Source organism: Strigops habroptila, chromosome 5, assembly GCF_004027225.2.
Source record: "Strigops habroptila isolate Jane chromosome 5, bStrHab1.2.pri, whole genome shotgun sequence".
Classification (NCBI taxonomy): domain Eukaryota; kingdom Metazoa; phylum Chordata; class Aves; order Psittaciformes; family Psittacidae; genus Strigops; species Strigops habroptila.
In genome coordinates this window covers 10,821,896-10,839,089 of record NC_044281.2, presented here as the reverse complement: position 1 = coordinate 10,839,089, position 17,194 = coordinate 10,821,896, and the positions used below count along the sequence as shown (strand labels likewise).

General features: G+C 38.7%; 1 protein-coding gene across 1 annotated transcript in view; it reads left to right on the top strand.

The window, feature by feature from the left end:
- Positions 1-17,194, top strand: part of HECW2 (HECT, C2 and WW domain containing E3 ubiquitin protein ligase 2) — a 207,321-nt gene that overhangs the window by 121,575 nt on the left and 68,552 nt on the right. The window contains 14 exon segments of the mRNA XM_030486106.1: positions 2,100-2,242; positions 3,012-3,018; positions 5,690-5,775; positions 6,557-6,564; positions 7,286-7,977; positions 8,013-8,658; positions 9,839-9,934; positions 13,906-13,938; positions 13,941-13,960; positions 13,963-14,059; positions 14,339-14,461; positions 15,083-15,162; positions 15,164-15,208; positions 16,674-16,859. Of these exon segments, the coding sequence (XP_030341966.1) occupies positions 2,100-2,242; positions 3,012-3,018; positions 5,690-5,775; positions 6,557-6,564; positions 7,286-7,977; positions 8,013-8,658; positions 9,839-9,934; positions 13,906-13,938; positions 13,941-13,960; positions 13,963-14,059; positions 14,339-14,461; positions 15,083-15,162; positions 15,164-15,208; positions 16,674-16,859 (2,262 nt within the window).

Here is a 17,194-nt window from a genome sequence, read left to right as displayed (position 1 = left end):
AAGACTATTTCAGAAAAGGCACAATAAGTGAGCATTTATGCGCAGTGATTGCAACAACTGTTCATTTGGAAATGATATTCTCATTGTGCATAGCAGGTGGCAAGCTTTCAGTTTTGTCAGACAGAGGGGATGCTTTTTGTTGTAGCCTCTGTTTCCACTGCTGTAGGAAGGAAAGCCCAGGAGGCATTACAGCACCACTCAAGGGAGAAAAATAAAGGCAGTTTGGCAAAAGCCATTTTTCCAGATGTGTTTATATTGGGTACGCTTTGCAGGTCTCAGAGAAGGAACTCAGCCCCACAACTGTCTTTGAGCACAGAAGAGCCAGGCTGTGCCTTTCAAGATAAATGTTCATGTAGGAAACAAGGTGCAAGAACTCGCACAAGTCCCTAACCCTTTCAGGACGGGCGAGCAGCATTCTTGATCTGTGCCTGTTTTCCAATGAGCGGATGCCTGTGCTGTGTTTGATGAATGTTAATGTGTTGTTTAGGAAGACTGGAAAATTGAGTGGGCTGGATTAGCACTGCTCTGGGGTATTTGTGCGAAAGACTGTAGATGTAGAGAAGTCTTAAAATCTTCAGAAAATCGGAGTTCTAATCTCTAAATTGATTCTTCATCTTTCTGTCTGTCCATCCATCTATCCAGTAGATGGGAAGAAAACCTGCTCTTGTTCTTCCCCATTTTTCTACTCCAGTTCTTCTTGGTTTTGAAGCTTATTAGAAAAGTGATAATGCTCACTGGTGCACGCACTGTATCAGTTTGCTTTAGCTGCTGTATCTTCCCCTGTAGCAATGCTCTGACAACAGCAGCTTATGATCCCATTACACACGCTGTCCTAGTGGTGCAGAATTGATCCTGGTTTACATCTACTCTTTTCTGCAAAATAATTTCCAGTTTTATAGCAAACAGAGTAGCAAATTTTTGAGTTCTGTTTATCACAGGAATCCGGCTCCAACAGAAGCCGAACATGAGGAAGTGTTTTTATTCCTGACCCAGTTTGATCGCTGATTTGAATATATTTAGCTGATGTCGACAGCTGAACCGAAGAGTTAATCCTTCTTTTTTTCCTTGTTCAATACATCTTCAGCTATCTAGCCATATGTGTATTAGACATTGTACTCAGGTTGACATTTACTCAGAAGTCTTATACATGGCAGATAGTAAAGGGATAACCAGAAGACCCTGGCTTGTGTAAGTAGGTTATATTATACTATATCTTAAAATCTAGAGGAAAAATAAAGATCTTTTGATTCTGAGCTTGCTTTCCTGAGGAAATTTGTTACCACACTGTGTGTATGTGTGTGTGTCTGCCAACACGCCTGCTCAGATATTTGCCCTGTACCACTTTTGAATCTTCCGTCTGTCTTTAGGCAGTTGACAGAGCAGCAGAGATCTCAAAGATGAAGTATTAATAAATTGCATGAAAATTGATCTAGGCTGAAAAGTGACAGTGTTCCCTCGTAGGGAGAAGTAGAAGAATGATCTTAACCAGATATCAAGAAATCTTTTCTAAATCAGCATCATGTTGTTTAAAGGCCACAAGTTCGGAAAAAGTTTCTGTTGTAGCTCGCTGAGATGATGTGTGAACTTTGGGGCAAAAATCTATAGAAAATTATCCTCCTTTAGTTACAGTGCCCCTGACAATACTGTATACACATTGTCCTTTTGACTTCCTGTCATGCATACAAAAAAATGAACACAAAGTGTGGTGCTGGATGGGAAGTTCACTAAGCACAGCCTAGACTGAGACACTTTCTTCCTGCTTTGACCTGGCTACTCTTCTACTCCTGATAGAGTACAGCAAGGTTCCATCGCAAGCACTAGGATGCATTGCTTTCTCCTTTCTGATGCAGACCATAAAAACGCTTTTATCCAGTGCAGTTTCTTAGTGAGCAATTATTTTCAAGAAGTGGTGAAAGGATCTGGGTTTCTTGGGAGGCTGGTTACATATGCAAAAAGTAGAGTGCTTAATAAATGATGCTGACATTATTTTGGAATACAGAAACTACTTTTGGAATTCACTGCATGCTAGTAGTAGTTATGTATATATTTTATGAGTAGAGGTGTATTGATATGGTGTCAAATATGTTCTTTCCTTCCAGAAATATTCTTTTGTTGCACTTCTAACAGATGTCCTGGAAATTGAGGTTAAAGACAAATTTGCCAAGAGTCGTCCAATCATCAAGCGCTTTCTTGGGAAATTAACCATACCAGTTCAGAGACTATTGGAGAGGCATGCAATTGGGTAAATGAATACATTCTTAATGCTATTTTCCATTGATAAGGGAGACTCAGCATTGCTTTTGGCTTACTGGCACAGACCAACAAATTTCTGCTATGTCTGTAGTGAGAAATTTAGTAGGGATTTTAATAGACTCATTGCCTGACTGAAGGATGTAAGCATTTCTAACGCTGTTCTGAATGTATGTGCCCATGTTTGTGTATATGCGTGTCTATAATTTATTTTCAGCTTAATTTCTTTACACAAAAAATGTTACCTTTACAAAAAACATTACCTTCTAGCTAGCTAGCCAAGAAGCAAAGCATTATCACAATACTACATGATAGTGTGCAAATTTTTTAGAAGAAGCAGATTTTATTGTCTCACTTCTTTTACAGTTCAAGTATGTTAATTGTCAGTTTAATAATCAGAGATTATTGGCTAGAACTGTAAGGCTGTGACCCCTTATTTTTGATAGTGCTGGTGGAACTCCGTAATTAAAATTGCCTTTTGCTATGAATAATGCACTGATGGGACTCAAAATTCACCTGTTGTGTTATTTAAAAGAAAAATCTGTTCATTATTTGATAGCTAACTGTTCTGGTATAAAGATGCAGCTCATGTAGAAACTTCTAAGATGTTTTATACTTCATGATAGTTGCTGGAGGGGACATAGCATAGTCAAGTGGATGATCCAGCAAGGCTTTCATACAACCATATGTACTGAGAAGAGCCTAAGACTTGGCACTGCGATACATTGCAGGTGTGAAGCAAATGGCTGGAGGTCTGCAAGAGATGCAGTGGTGTGCGCAGAAATGTAATTTTACATGTAAGACAGAGCAGTAATTGTAGAGTATATTATTTTGCTAAGATCTTTTTACATATATATGCCTTATTAGAAAAAAATAATTCCTTGAAAGACAATGGGGGGAACTGAATTATTCAAGTGTGTTTTATATAGGACCTAACTCAAAGACAGCTAAAGTTAACGTGCCTCCATTAACTTTAAAAGGCGGCTGGATGAGGCCCATGAGGAATGGTGGTGAAAGAAAATGCATATATTCTTCCCTGAAAGTTTAAGGGCATGGCAGTATCCTCAAGCTTTTGCACAAAAAGCAGGATATAAATGACTGGCCTCCTTTTTCACAGATATTCCCATCAGAGTAACAAGTTGCATAAATGGAGAAAATCAAATTCAATTTGAAAACAGTTTTCAGCTTTAAGTTTCCAAAGTGGTGGTTACACTGGTAAGTAAAGTAAGAATAAAATTGTAAGAGTAGCTTAAAATTTTGATGATGTGTTCTGATACAGAAATTATTAAATAAAGTAAAAGCCTGCCCATTTGATTTATAGTGGTATCCAAGAGCAGTTCAGGTGTATGTACAATCTAACCTTTCTAAGAAATGCTTCATCTTTGAGTTTCAACAAATTGTGATAAGCTGAGCAAGCAGCTTTTTCTAATAAATTTGCACACTGCTATGCACTCAAAAATAGCACCAAGATTCAGACTGGTTTCAAACCTAGTTCAGGGTTTCTGTGCTAAACCCAAAATGATTTTCTGCTCTGGGATTCCCAGTGCCGTGAGGTCTGGAAATTGCCCATTTGCTGTGTTTGTCAGTTCTCGTCTATTTTTTTTCAAACCAGTACTCCGGAAGACATTCCCGGTTTTCTTCTCCATACTTAAGTTCTATATATTTAATATATCAAATCTTTTTAGGGAAGGAAGGGCTGTGTAACAATTATCTAGTAAGAATATAGGTAAGTATTCAGTTTGGTTTTGTCATACTGCTGTTAAAACTGATGTTAAATCAGTTTTGCCTCTTCACCTGTAATTTATTTGTCCATTTTCAGGTTTTGCATGCCAGTCATTTCAAGAGGTTCCTTTTTCCTAGACATTGTAAAGACAGACAACATTTCACCAAAAGTTTTGAAAAGTAAAGGAGTGGTTTATATAGATATGAAATAGAAATGTACCAAGTGTACAATTGACTGCTAATTCGTATTTTGGTTTTGGTCAAGCAAGTAATCATCTTCACTTTCTTCTTCATTTTGGTGATGTCAGGGACAACTGAAATCCTCTGCTGGTTGTCATGTGAACTTGAAATCTTGCATGAACAAACTCCAGTGACTTACAGTACTCTATGCATAACTTGTCTCTCCCTCTATTAGTGATCAGTATTAATGAATGAAATGGTGAAGTCCAGAACCAGCCACTTCTAGACAGACTGAACTAAAATTCTGCCCCACTTTCAGCTGTTGTCATAGCTCACAAGTTTATGTAACAAAATGGCAAGTGGCTTTAAATTTCATGGAAAATATGATAAATGAGCATGAGAATCATTTAGTATTGATTCAACTGAATACGAAGCAGACTTTATTCATGTTGTGGCTTTCTCTAACCCTGAATGGCTTAGAGTAATATAAACCTTATGTAAAATGTAGAAACCTCAAATGGTAATCTTCTGAGGATACCTTAAAGTCTAGCTGAAGAATTGTCCTTGGAGTACAGAGCGATGAATCTGTGACAGATCCTGGAGACACTACTACAGTAATTTGACGTTCTGCAGCCTGTAGAGCAACATGGGGAGGCTACTTTGCCACACGTTGTTCATTCAGAACTTTTTTTGCTAAAAGTAAATGCAAACTGCTGCAGCTTATTTCAGTAATGACCTTGCATTTGTTTTAGTCTGTCGCTCCTATTGCAGTAGGGGTGCTGCTCCCAGTGAAGGAGAGGTATTTATACCAATATAAATTTATCTGCATAAAAATAATTTTCTGTGGAGATCTTCAGTAGCTCCCTCCTCTCCCCTCAGCTGTCCCAGCTGTGCTGAGTGAGGCTGAGGCTGTGAATTCTGGCTATGCCTAATAAGAATGTGTAGCCTAGGATCTAATCCGAAGTCTCAAGCTGACACAAGTGCTTAATCAAGTCTGAGTCCCGCTGAATTCAGTAACTCTTAAGAACCTATTTGAAGTTAAATCCAAGCAGTAATAGCTTTTCTAAATAGGAGTGCATAAGTGCTTTACTGAACAAAAATTAAAATAAGAAGAAACTATCTGGGAATTTTGTATATAGTAAAATACCACAAGGGGGCAGGAGGTTTTAAAAAATGAAAGATTGTGTTAGTTATAGAACATTTTGGATTGGGGGAAGGAAGAGGCTAGGGGAAGAAGATCCTTTGCACTTTGATTTCTTTAGGACTTAGGAAGAGATGGGTGTTAGTGCTTTTCTATACAAGCCAAAGTGTGTGACTGATTTCAAGACTGTAATAGAAATTACCTTCTGTCATGCCAACCCTTAGATGATAAAAGCCTCTGACACAAAATACTGGAAAAATAAAACTAGTTAAAAAAAAAAAAACCAACCAGTCAAAAAAGAACCCACAAAAAACCCCAAAACAAAACAAAAACCACCAGACACACACAAAAAAAAAAAAACCCAAACCCAATATCTTTGTTTTTGCAGAGACCAAGTTTGTCAGCTATAACCTTGGCAGAAGGCTCCCAGCTGATCATGTAAGTGGGTATCTCCAATTCAAGGTGGAAATTCACATCTTTCTGTTCATGAAGGTGAGAATTTGTCAATGATCTGAGATCTCCAGATAGTCGTATGGAGAGAATTTCTGTGTGTTTCTATTGTAGGGGTTTTCCATGATAATATACTTTCTCATTTGTGTACAGTCCTCTATTATAGATTTTTCTATTGGAAATCAAAGTTTAGATATGTCAGGTATTGCTTTGGAGATGCTAGTTCCAAAACTACACGTATCGTACTGTTTTCCTATTTTGTTAGTTAGATTTTAAATGAATCTGCTTATGATTCTCATTTATGGATAGATAGGGGTAAATCAAGTTCATTGCTTCTCTTCACTCTGCAACATCTTTGTTCTGTAACACCTTTGGATGAGATGAGCAGTTGCAAGTAAGATTCCTCCTGAGCTCTCCTCCTCTGCTAGTCTACATGCAGATCACTCTGTCCTGTCCCACTTTTACAGGACTCTGTCCTGCTTAGAACCAAGAATATCTGTTACAGTTCTAAAAATACATACTTCTGTTAGGCAATTATTTTATTTCCCTTTTTTCCTGTTCTGAAGGCAACTAGCAGACCATGGCTGGTACAGTTACATGTTTATAACATCATGTATGCCTATTTACACGTTTATGATCTTAGATTCTCCCTCATTAGACTTGGTATAATCTCTTTGGTAGTGAGCTATTGCTCTTTTAACTTGATAAAACATTCTTGTCTTTTTTGTAGCCATGTAGTCACATATCTCATTAATATTTTTGCTTCGTCACCATTAAAAAAATGCTTCTGTCTTCAGTCCTGTTTGTTGCCAGGCACTCTGGTTCATCAACATCACTGTTAGGTTTCTTGCAGGGGTGTACAGACACAGCTGGATTTTTCAACTCTGTGCCTGTTTAATTACCATCTTGTCTCTCAAATGAAATGGCCAATTTTTATTTCTCTTGTATATGTATTCCCATAGCATAGCTAATATCTCATGAACTTAAGTAGATTCCCATTCTTTACAGTGGGAAGTCCTATAAATTAACTCAAAATAAATGTTGTGTATTATACTCGTACGTAATTTGCAATTCCTCGTGTGATCTCAGATGCTGTTTTGCATGCTGCTAAGGATGTACTGACAGCTGATGTTAGTGATTGGCTGTGTGGAAATCCTGCTTTTGGATATGAGAGATACGCTGTAGAAAACCAGTTCCTTGGTGGTGAGACTGGTTTTGCTGATAGTTTGGCAAGATGCTTGGTAGTTCTCTGTCCTTTGAAAGCAGAATGAAAGCGCTTTAAATTCATACTTCATATCCCTTAAATTTTCTATATTCTACAAAATAATATAGACCTATCCAGTGAAAATTCTGTAACTGCTGTTATAATGCTGTAGATGCTTCTGTTGTTTTAATAGTATTTTCTTCCCTTAGTTGTCTGATTGAAATAAGCAAACATCTTGAAAGAAGTGTATTTTTATACCACTTCTGTGATGCAGATGAAGTAGAATGAACTGTCTGTTGCTGGATTGTGCTTCACATTCAGCCTTTGTATCTCTGCAGATGCTTCACCAGAAACAGTTGGCACTTTGCTGGGGGTGAACTCTGTAAATGGAGACTTGGGGAGCCCCTCCGATGATGAGGATATGCCACCAGGACATCACGATACATCCACCGTGTGTTCCAATGGTCCAGTCCTTGAGGATTCTTCTGGAGAAGCAATCCTGAGACACCCTTTAAGGACTAGTAGAACTTTGGAAACGGACCAAGATGAGTTGACCTCTGGTGCTTCAAGATCATCACCTACCAGAGGCCGCCAGGACTCACTAAATGACTATCTGGATGCAATAGAACACAATAATCATCCCAGACCTGGGACATCTGCCTGTGGTGAGCGTCCACGTGGAGCATCCCCAAAACTGAGGAGTAGCTTCCCTACTGACACAAGACTTAACGCTATGCTTCACATTGACTCAGATGAAGAGGAACATGAGCTACATCAAGACCTGGGGTTTCCATCTTCCTTGGAAGACGACGGTGGTTTAGTAATGCTTAATGGTGCTACAAGGAATGGTGAAAGAAATGGTTTAAGTTACTCATCAGATCAGGTAATGCAAGGACCTGCAGAGAATGAAAACATTTCAGCCTCTGAAGTTCCTTTGCCATCAACTGATGACCAGCAAGAGACTCTCCCAGAGCTTCCACCATCACAGTTAGCAGGAAGTGAAAGCCTTCAAGGTTCTCAAAGTGAAGCACCCACCACACACACACCCCCCCTACCCCCCTCCCCCCAGCAGACCAGGCTGGCAGCGAGTCGTGTGCCGCTCAGGAGGCAGAGCAGCCTCCTAGCAGTGTGGATGCAGGAGCTGCCGATGCCGCTGCTGGGAGCAGAAGGGGCATTAGTGAAACGGAATCCACTGATCAAGGGTCTGAACCTTCCCAGATATCATCAGAAACCGAGCAGAGTGATCCTGCTCGCACGGAAAGCGTCAGTGAGGCCAGTACCCGGCCAGAAGGGGAGAGTGATGTGGAAGGGGCAGACAGCTCTTGCAATGAAAGCGCGACTGTGCGACGTTCTTCAGTGGAAATGCGGTGTTCTTCATTTGAAAATGCCAGGTTTCCTGAGACGCCAGCTTTTTCTTCTCAGGAGGAGGAAGAGGGAGCTTGTGCCACCGATGCAGCTAGAACTGAGCCAGGTGCTGAAACACAGGACTCTGCAAGTACTTCCGGTTCTCTGCCTGTGGTACAGTTACCTCAGGAGGAAGGACAGGAAGCTGAGGCAGGTGAATTACAAGACCAAGAGGAAGGGGAAGAAATCTGGCAAAGAAGAAGCCTGCAGGCGGCTGCTGCCGATAGCCAGTCTCAGGATGAAGAAACTGAAGGAGCCCAAGCAGCTTGCGGGGGTGCCACAGCACAGGTTGAAGGAGCTACTGGAGGTAACTACTGCAGGAGGCACTTTCTGAAGTGACCTTTCTGCAGCAAGTAAAAATGATTAAAAACATAACGTCTGAAAATAAAGATCTTCATTTCTCAGTTTCATCATCTTTCAAGCTTTGTTGTTTTTTGGTTTGGTTTTGGTTTTGTTTTTTTTTTTTCCTTTGAGATTTATTCCCCTCTTCAACAGACTCTTGGGGGTTTTGATTTAACAAAAAATCAAACCTGAAATATCCAAGACATGTTTATTTTGAAATTGGATATGTTGTAATTCCTGAGAGGGTAGTGAGAAGGAGGATAAAGAGGAAGAAAGAACTCCACAGTATTACCCTGCTTGCAAATCAAAATGGTAATGAGAGGGGACAAAATTCCAAAAACTATGCAAACTGGATTTTATATCTGAGCCCTTTCTTTCACATGTTTATATATTAGCATTAAAACATAAGGGTAATCAAAAGAAGGGAGGAGAATTTTATGTCTTACTAAAAATCACTGAAAGTGAATATATGACCCTAACAGATTGCTTCTAAGCACATTTGATGATGGATTATCTGTTAAATTTCTTCAGGGATTGAAATGGGTCTAATCAAGTAGGTTTCTGAATGCATCTTTTCCGTAACATTTCAAAAGTTTGGGGACTTATTACTTCCTTCTGTTCATAAGCAGCTCTTTGATTTTGAAAGAATAATTTTGGTATTTATTTCAAATACTGTCAAAACTTCTTTTTTACAGCATTTTCTAGACATTTGGGACTCTCTTTATGAGGGGTCAGGATGGACCATGTTTTTGCAGATCAGTGTGGCTGCAGCAGGGAAGGTCAAGGAACAGCTTCACCTCCCACCCTTACAGCAAGGGCCAGGTGGAGCTTTGTCCTTGTCCTTTGCTGGAATACGGCTCAGGCACACACTGTTGTTGCTGTGCCCTAGCTTCTGCTGGTCACAGGTGGATGTGGCACATCACAAGAGGTGACATTTTCAGGATCAGGACTGCAGTGCATCCCAGAGAAGTCACTCACTAGAACTGTAGACATAACTTATTTGCCCCCCCAAAATATATGACTGTTAGATATATCCTAAATACAGTAGTCCTGAAAAAGCTTTAGCTTGTCTTATTCACTTTAGAGGCAACTGTAGGGCTTCCCCACATTGACTGAAAAAATAATTGTGGGTATTTTGATTCCAGGTGCTCAAGCCAATGGCCATCAGCCCTTGAGGTCGCTGCCTTCGGTACGTCAGGATGTTGGCCGGTACCAGAGAGTGGATGAGGCTCTACCACCAAGTGAGGTTCTTCATACTTTAATTGGGGATAAGCTGCCTGAATCTCATTACTGAGCTGTCATTACCTTACTTTTTTAAATGTGAGAACTGAGAATGATCAGCTGAGAAGTTCTAAGTGATGATTAAGTGTAGTGCTGTTATTGTAAAAGGTATTGTGCTCAGTCTGCAAGCTATCAGGATGTGTGTTCATAATTATGTCTGGTGTATACAGACTTGCTAAGTGACATTTGTGGAGAAGAAGGAAGGTATGGTGCTGCCTTTTCAGTATGCAGTGCACATGAGTAGGGAGGTGAGATGATATGCAATGTGAGGCACTTGTAAGGAAAGGTGTCAAGCACTCTGAAATCTCTGAATACTTCTTGTATGCTGGTGATTTACAAAGAAATACATAACGTCTTTAATCACTGCAGATTATGTGAAAGGTGCCTGTGGTTTCCTTGCATTTTTTGAGGCAATGTAAAGACTTCTTGGATTAGAATAAACCTGGCTATTAAGCAACAGTTAGTTGAGTCTAAATTGACAGATAAATTGTAATTTTTCTAATTCATATGAAAAATACATTGCTTCCAGTTGTTGGACTGATGCATGTGCTTAAACTTGGGGCAGTGAAAACCTATTCAGTATTAGATATTTAAAGAAAGGAGAAAGGACAAAAAAAAAAAAAGGCTAAACAGCTATAAGCAAACATTACTTTAAAACAAAAAGAAAAAAATTCAGACCCATTGAAATCTGTGGCAAAGCCTTATTATTTTAAAGGAGTCAGGAATTCATCTATTTAGTGTAAAATGAATAGATCCTTATTCACAGCATCGAATGGAACTGTTTGCTCTGTAATTGGAGAGGGTTACTGGAAGGAGCCTGATTGCAGAACACAGATAGAACTGTGTATTGGAAAGCCAGGATGATGAGAAGATTTTGCTTGCTGCTGCTTCTGTTACAATCAGTGCATATAACAAATGAGTCCTGCATGCAGATCCTAAAGTGAATTAACTGCCACCTCAATAAACCAGCATTATTTTTTACAAAATTGTGCCTGGGAGACATATGCTTCACTTGCATTTTTATCACTTTTCATACTGAAAAAGACAGAGAATATGACAGGGAGTACTCAGAGATCAGTGTGATAAATGAGAAATACGTAGATAGCTTCTATAGTACCATGGCTTATGCATAGGGGTTTTTTTTTGTGTTTCAGAAGCAAACTATACACTACAATAACTACTTGGAAAAACTATTGCAATCTTAATGGAAAAAGTTTGGCTGTGTGGTATTTGCTGGGATTTTATGCAGTCGTGCTTGGGCATGCACATGTACATGGACATACGCATGCACATATCCCCTTTACAATCCAGGTGCAATGCAATCTTATGTAGATCATTCATTTGCTAATGTGAATAAAATCTTAAATTCTAACTGTTGTCCAGATTCAGTTTTTCTCTCCAAAGCTCTGCTTTTGGATATGTAACAATTTTAATATTATAATAGTGAAAAATAGAGAAAACATTTAGAATACAATTTTGAGTTATAAAATATAACTTCTTTGTAATTTGGGTTGTAATCTATTTGTTGTTTCACCAGAATCTGAAACTAAGAAAGAAAAATAGGTGTATTTCTTTCAATTGTGTGTAGGTTAAATTAAAGAAGAAGGGAAAAAATTGAAATATTAATCTAGTATTTCTGCTTAGAACATGCAACATTTTTGCCCCAATTCGTATATTCCAAAGGAAAAATCAACAAGTAAGCTTGACCACACAACCTTGATGAATTATAGTTTTGCACTTTGGCAAATTAAGTAATTTGTAACACATTTGGCTAACAAAGATTTGACTAATGGAAGATATCCTTATCCATAACAACACCGATGCAGGTGCTTTACTTTAGAAGCCATTGCCCAAGTGTTTAAACGTGTGTATTTGAATTTGAGAGCTGGCAAAATGCTTTTCTTTTGCAAGACCACGTTACAGAAATGGTGACTGTGTCTCAGAATTGGACATGAAATCACCACACAAAAAATCTCAACTATCATACAGTGGTTTAGGGTTTAACATGTAAGCAAAATAGCGAATTCACAAATTTAAACTGTTTTTTTGGGTTTGTTGGGTGGTTGGTTTGTGTTCTCCCCCAAGTGAACAATTCTGTCCTTCCCAGAATACTTCCATGTTTTGTGTAGTTTGCAGACTGGTTACAAATTTGGAGTATTTTTATTTCATCAGAAGATACTACTTTTTTGAAATGGGACCTTTGCACAGGAACATGTTTCAATAATTTTTAATTTTTAAGAAATAGAAACATTTTTCAGAGAAGTTGAATGTTGTTTGCTTTTTGAGATATAAATGACGTTAGTTTGAATAGCAAATACAGTGATTTAACCATAAGCTTTTGCATTGACCTAACTTTATTTTTAAACTTGTATTTTAAATTTACAGTATAGTAGAAAATTTTTGAATTTTTTTCTCTGGAATTCAAATTTGTACCTTAAATGGTTCTCTTATTCCTATCCTATTGTGTTGATTTTTCTGTTTTTTTCTCTCAGTCTTCTAAGTTACTTTCGCTGACATAGCTCTTGTTAACACTAGAAGTGTTTTAAACACTTAATAGGCTGTTTTGATGGTGCATCTTAAGACAGAAGAGTAATTTGCATTGTGGCCAGCTAAAAACACAGATCTGTGTGTGGAGGTGACACAATGAGTTATCTCAAAACCTGTCTTTCGTCCCTCTTTGTTGAATCAACTTGGGCTCTACAGTGTAATGCAGTGAGCCACTTGCTGCCTCCAAGAGTTGACAGAAGTTATAGTGCGCATACAGTAACAGCCTGAGGTTTTAAGGCTGACAGTATTACATAATTTACAGTGCAATTTAGTTCTTCTCTGCTGTCAAGACACTTTTATGCCCTCTTTCCTCATGGAGCAGTGACCAATTCAGCATTGGTTGCTTGCCAGTGGTTCTTGAAGTGACAGTGCAGTGACTGATGTTTTCACCTAGACTTGCATATAGGAAAGTCTCTTCTAGAAACCTTCTGAGCTCTCAGAGACTGTTTTTCAACTAAATTGCTAAATAATTTGCACGTCTCTGCAGTGTCCAAGAATCAGGCATGTCTGTTTCTGTATACAAAATATGATTGGCGTCTTGCTATCTTGCTCATTTTGTAAGCAGCTATTAGGCAGAAGTGTTTCTGACCCCAAGAACTTACGAACTAAAGCCTAGGTGTTGCGATGCAACTAGTTTCTGCTAAGCACTGAGAAGCCAGGTGTGGTTGGGGAAAGGCCCCAGTGGCTTTATCTTAGTTCTCCTGGTTTGTCTCTGTCGTGTAGACTTCCAAGACTGTAGCTTGTGTTGCAAAACCAGTGGACATCATGTATAATTACCAACTTGCACCAAGAAGGTGAATTCGCTGTGATATTTGTATTAGTGGGGCAATTTTGGAACATACATTTAATATGAAGGAGTTGTATTGTTACAATTGTCCATGTTTACTGGCAGGTCTTCTTACCTTTAACATGTAATCCAGGAGGAGAACTGGAAGCTATTTTATTACTGTTAATATAGCTGGGGAAAAACAATGATAGGTGTCAAGTTTTGCAAGGTTTATTTGGTACTTATCCGTTGGCCTTTTGCTCTGCAATAAGCCTCAGGTTAGATCTTCAGTCCAAGAGCATGAGACTGAGTATCCTGAACACTTTATTTTTCTGGTTTTTCTTTCCTGTTACAATTACTGGTTAATGGGAAATTGAATAGAGAAAGGAATAGAAATTATTAGATATGGATTACTTACACTGGGGAATTTCATTTATGGATAAAATAGGGAAAAGCCACATCTCTAACCCTTTAGCAAGAAAGTTCTGTCCTGAAGTCATCATGTAAAGAGAGATCAGAAACTTGAAACAAAACCTGAAACGGTTACAAAAGTGACAGAGCTAAATAAATAATAAACCCCAAGCCCTCCATAGTTCACAGTATTTTATTGCTACTTAGACTGGGAAGCTCGAATTGACAGCCATGGACGGATATTTATGTGGACCATGTGAACCGAGGACAACAACATGGCAGCGACCCCAGCCCCCCCAGCCCCACAGATTCTCCAGAGGTCAGAATTCCATACAGCAAATGGAACAGCTGAAGTCGCCGGGTAAGAACTACCCTTGTTTGTGAACTGTGTGCTCTGCAAAAGTGCATTTGCCATTGTAAGGCCTTTTAATTTGGCATGTGGGCTTCTAGGGCTTTTCTATTCCACCTGTGTTCATAAGCTGTGTGCCTGAAAAAAAATCTGATAATGGTTTTCAGAAATTTAAATGGCTGTTAATGCAGAAATTAGAGCTCAATGTATATTAAACTGCATGGCAGAAAAGATGGGCAAGCTCCCTCGGAGGCAGAATTGGATCAAAGGTACCATATACTATATATAAAGTCCAGTTTTCTAACCCTAGGTACCAGAGCATCCGAAGAACAATGACTAATGACAGGCCTGAAGAGCACACAAACGCGGTGGATGGAGCTGGAGAGGAAACTGACTTTCACCATTCTAATGCAGGTTAAAAAGCCCCCAGATTTCTCCTCTCTTCTTCCCCCTAAAGGGAGCACTAATCTCATAGACGATTTAATGAGAGTGACATAGGGCAAAACCTGACTTCTCCCCCTGAAAGTCTGCATGAAAATGAAACCACTCGTTTTCATTGCTGTTTAGTTTTTGAAGATTATGGCTTATCCTGTTGAAAAAAAATGTGAGATTCAGAGCATTTTTCTGTTGGTACCTGACTGGGTAAAATATACGCAGGAACATTTGAATTGAAAAAGTCTAAAATTGTGTAGTCTAGCTTACAAATATTTTGAATCTGCTACTGCATTTTGAAATGGTAAAATATAGACTAGAAAAGACTTTGGGCCATCATTGGCTTCATCCCCATGCTAAAGATATAGAGAATGAGCTATACTTAAACCATTCTTGGCAAATGCCATCTCATGTGTTCGTGTAACATGTTCTTCAAGTTGATGGACATTCTGTAACTTCTTTAGACAGTCTACTCATATTGTTTCCTCTACAAACATGTTCTTAAATCTTTCTTGCTTGTATGATTCAAATTGATAAAGCTGTTTGCAGTGATGCTTGCTAATGATTGTTACTGGAAGTCTTTGTCATTCCCTTTGCTGTTAGATTTTCGAAGAGAGAATGTGCTGCCTCACTCTACCTCCAGATTCCAGACTACTTTATTGCTCCAGTCTCCCCCTGTGAAATTTCTTAATCAGCCCAGAATTCTTTACAGTGCTGCATTCTAACCCTGTGAGTTATGTGTCTACAGCTGAAATACTTTGATAAATACGTGCTTATAAATATAGTTGTCTTGTGTATAAAGATATTGCTCAGTGTTTGATGCTAAGATAATGGTAGTAAATAAGGAGGCTAAATACAAACACTCATCATCACTCCTTACAAGTGGTGGGCTATGAGTCATACTAGTTGGCATTATAGCTTCTACAGTTTTTATTTTTCAATTAGTTCTTCATCTTTATTGTGATACAAAACTCATTCGTTTATCAAAGCAATAGCTTTCTTACTGTGCTTAGCAGAGGGTGAGAGACAATTCTGAGAATGAAAATGATGCTTATTTTTTAAGATCACATTGCTATTTATGGGATGATTTCCCCCCCCCCCCAGATTGCCTGGTTTATATCAAAATATATTAGAGGTCACACTGAAGAAAAAAAGTATCTTAATATACATTTTCCTTTTTGTTTTGCCTGTTCTTCAGTGCTGCTTCTTATATAGTTGGTTTTTGGGTTTTTGTTCCCAGTGTATCTTTCCTTTGTGTATAGTGTAAACAGAAGTAATGGAATGAAAAATCTACTGCCTGCAAGGATGCTTGTTAATAACTGAGTGTTTTTTAAATTAGTGATCAATGTTAGTTTGGTTTTTATATATATGTATGCTCACATAGCTTTTTCTTGAATAGGATTATCTATCTCTGTCCTTAAAATAGGACAGAGGTAGATAAGATCTCTGGCCAGGGAGTAGAGGTGTAGGGGCATAGAGTGATTTAGGTGGTAGCACAGTGCAGCGCGAGGGCCTGTGTTGTGGCTTCTGTGTATTGCTAATCCTGGAGGAAGACCTGGCTTCTGGTTGGCTGGGGTTATTTTTGGGGAGGGGTCTTAACTTTTACCCCTTTTATTTAAAGTTTTCCCTATTCCTTTGTGCTCTGAGGAATTATACATGGACATGCAATCATAGAATCGTTGAATGGTTAGGCTTGGAAAGGACCTTAAGATCATCTAGTTCCAACCCCCCTGCCATGGGCAGGGAAATGATAGGTTATTTTTGAAAAATCAAAAGGTGGAAACAATACCTACTTATATTTGTGAGAAGTTCTACAAGCTTCTGTATCTCTGTCCTGCAGAAAATCTTACCAGCTTTATTGCTGTAGTCTATGGCTGCATTTTACTCATCATTCCAGATGATCTATGAAGCAATTTTAATGTTATAGGATTCTTCACAGTTCCACAGACAACTGTGGTAAATGGAATCTGTAATATATTTTACACTTTGTTGAAGTGAGTCAATTATGAAACTTCGTATATCTCAAGCAAAAATAAGAAACATCAGACACTTATCCCAAAACCTCAGAAAAAGGACCATTTTTTCATACCATTATGGCTTAGGTGGAGGTAATTTTTAAGGTTTTATAGATTGTTTATTTACAGTGGAAACGTTGTCTTTTGTAGTAAGAAGAAATTGTATACTTATATTTCAGAGTGCCTACCGCATGTTTACAAATAACACGTGTTTGAAGCACATGATCACCAAAGTCCGGCGGGACACCCACCACTTTGAGCGCTACCAGCATAACCGTGACTTGGTGGGCTTCCTCAACATGTTTGCCAACAAACAGCTGGAGCTGCCAAGAGGTTGGGAAATGAAACATGACCATCAGGGCAAGGTAACTGTAATATGTGTGCAGCTCCGAGTGCTTGATCTTAGATGTTGTGATGTCAGGACTCAGTTGGGTGCTCTTGACAGGAGCATAAGTGCACGTAGTTCTCCAGATGTAAAAGTTGTGCATCCTTTACTCCTGCTTTTGCCAAAAGAAGATTGGAATTTCTTGTCTGTGCTGACAAAGCATTATATAAATGGGGGGTGAGACTGAGAAGTGGGTATTAATCATTACAAGGAAAATTGCTAGAAAATCTGTAGCCTTTTTACAATTAAATAAGTTTCTTAGATTCCCTTGGATAGTTAAAACTTCTTTTGAAAAGAAATATCTACTCTGTAAAT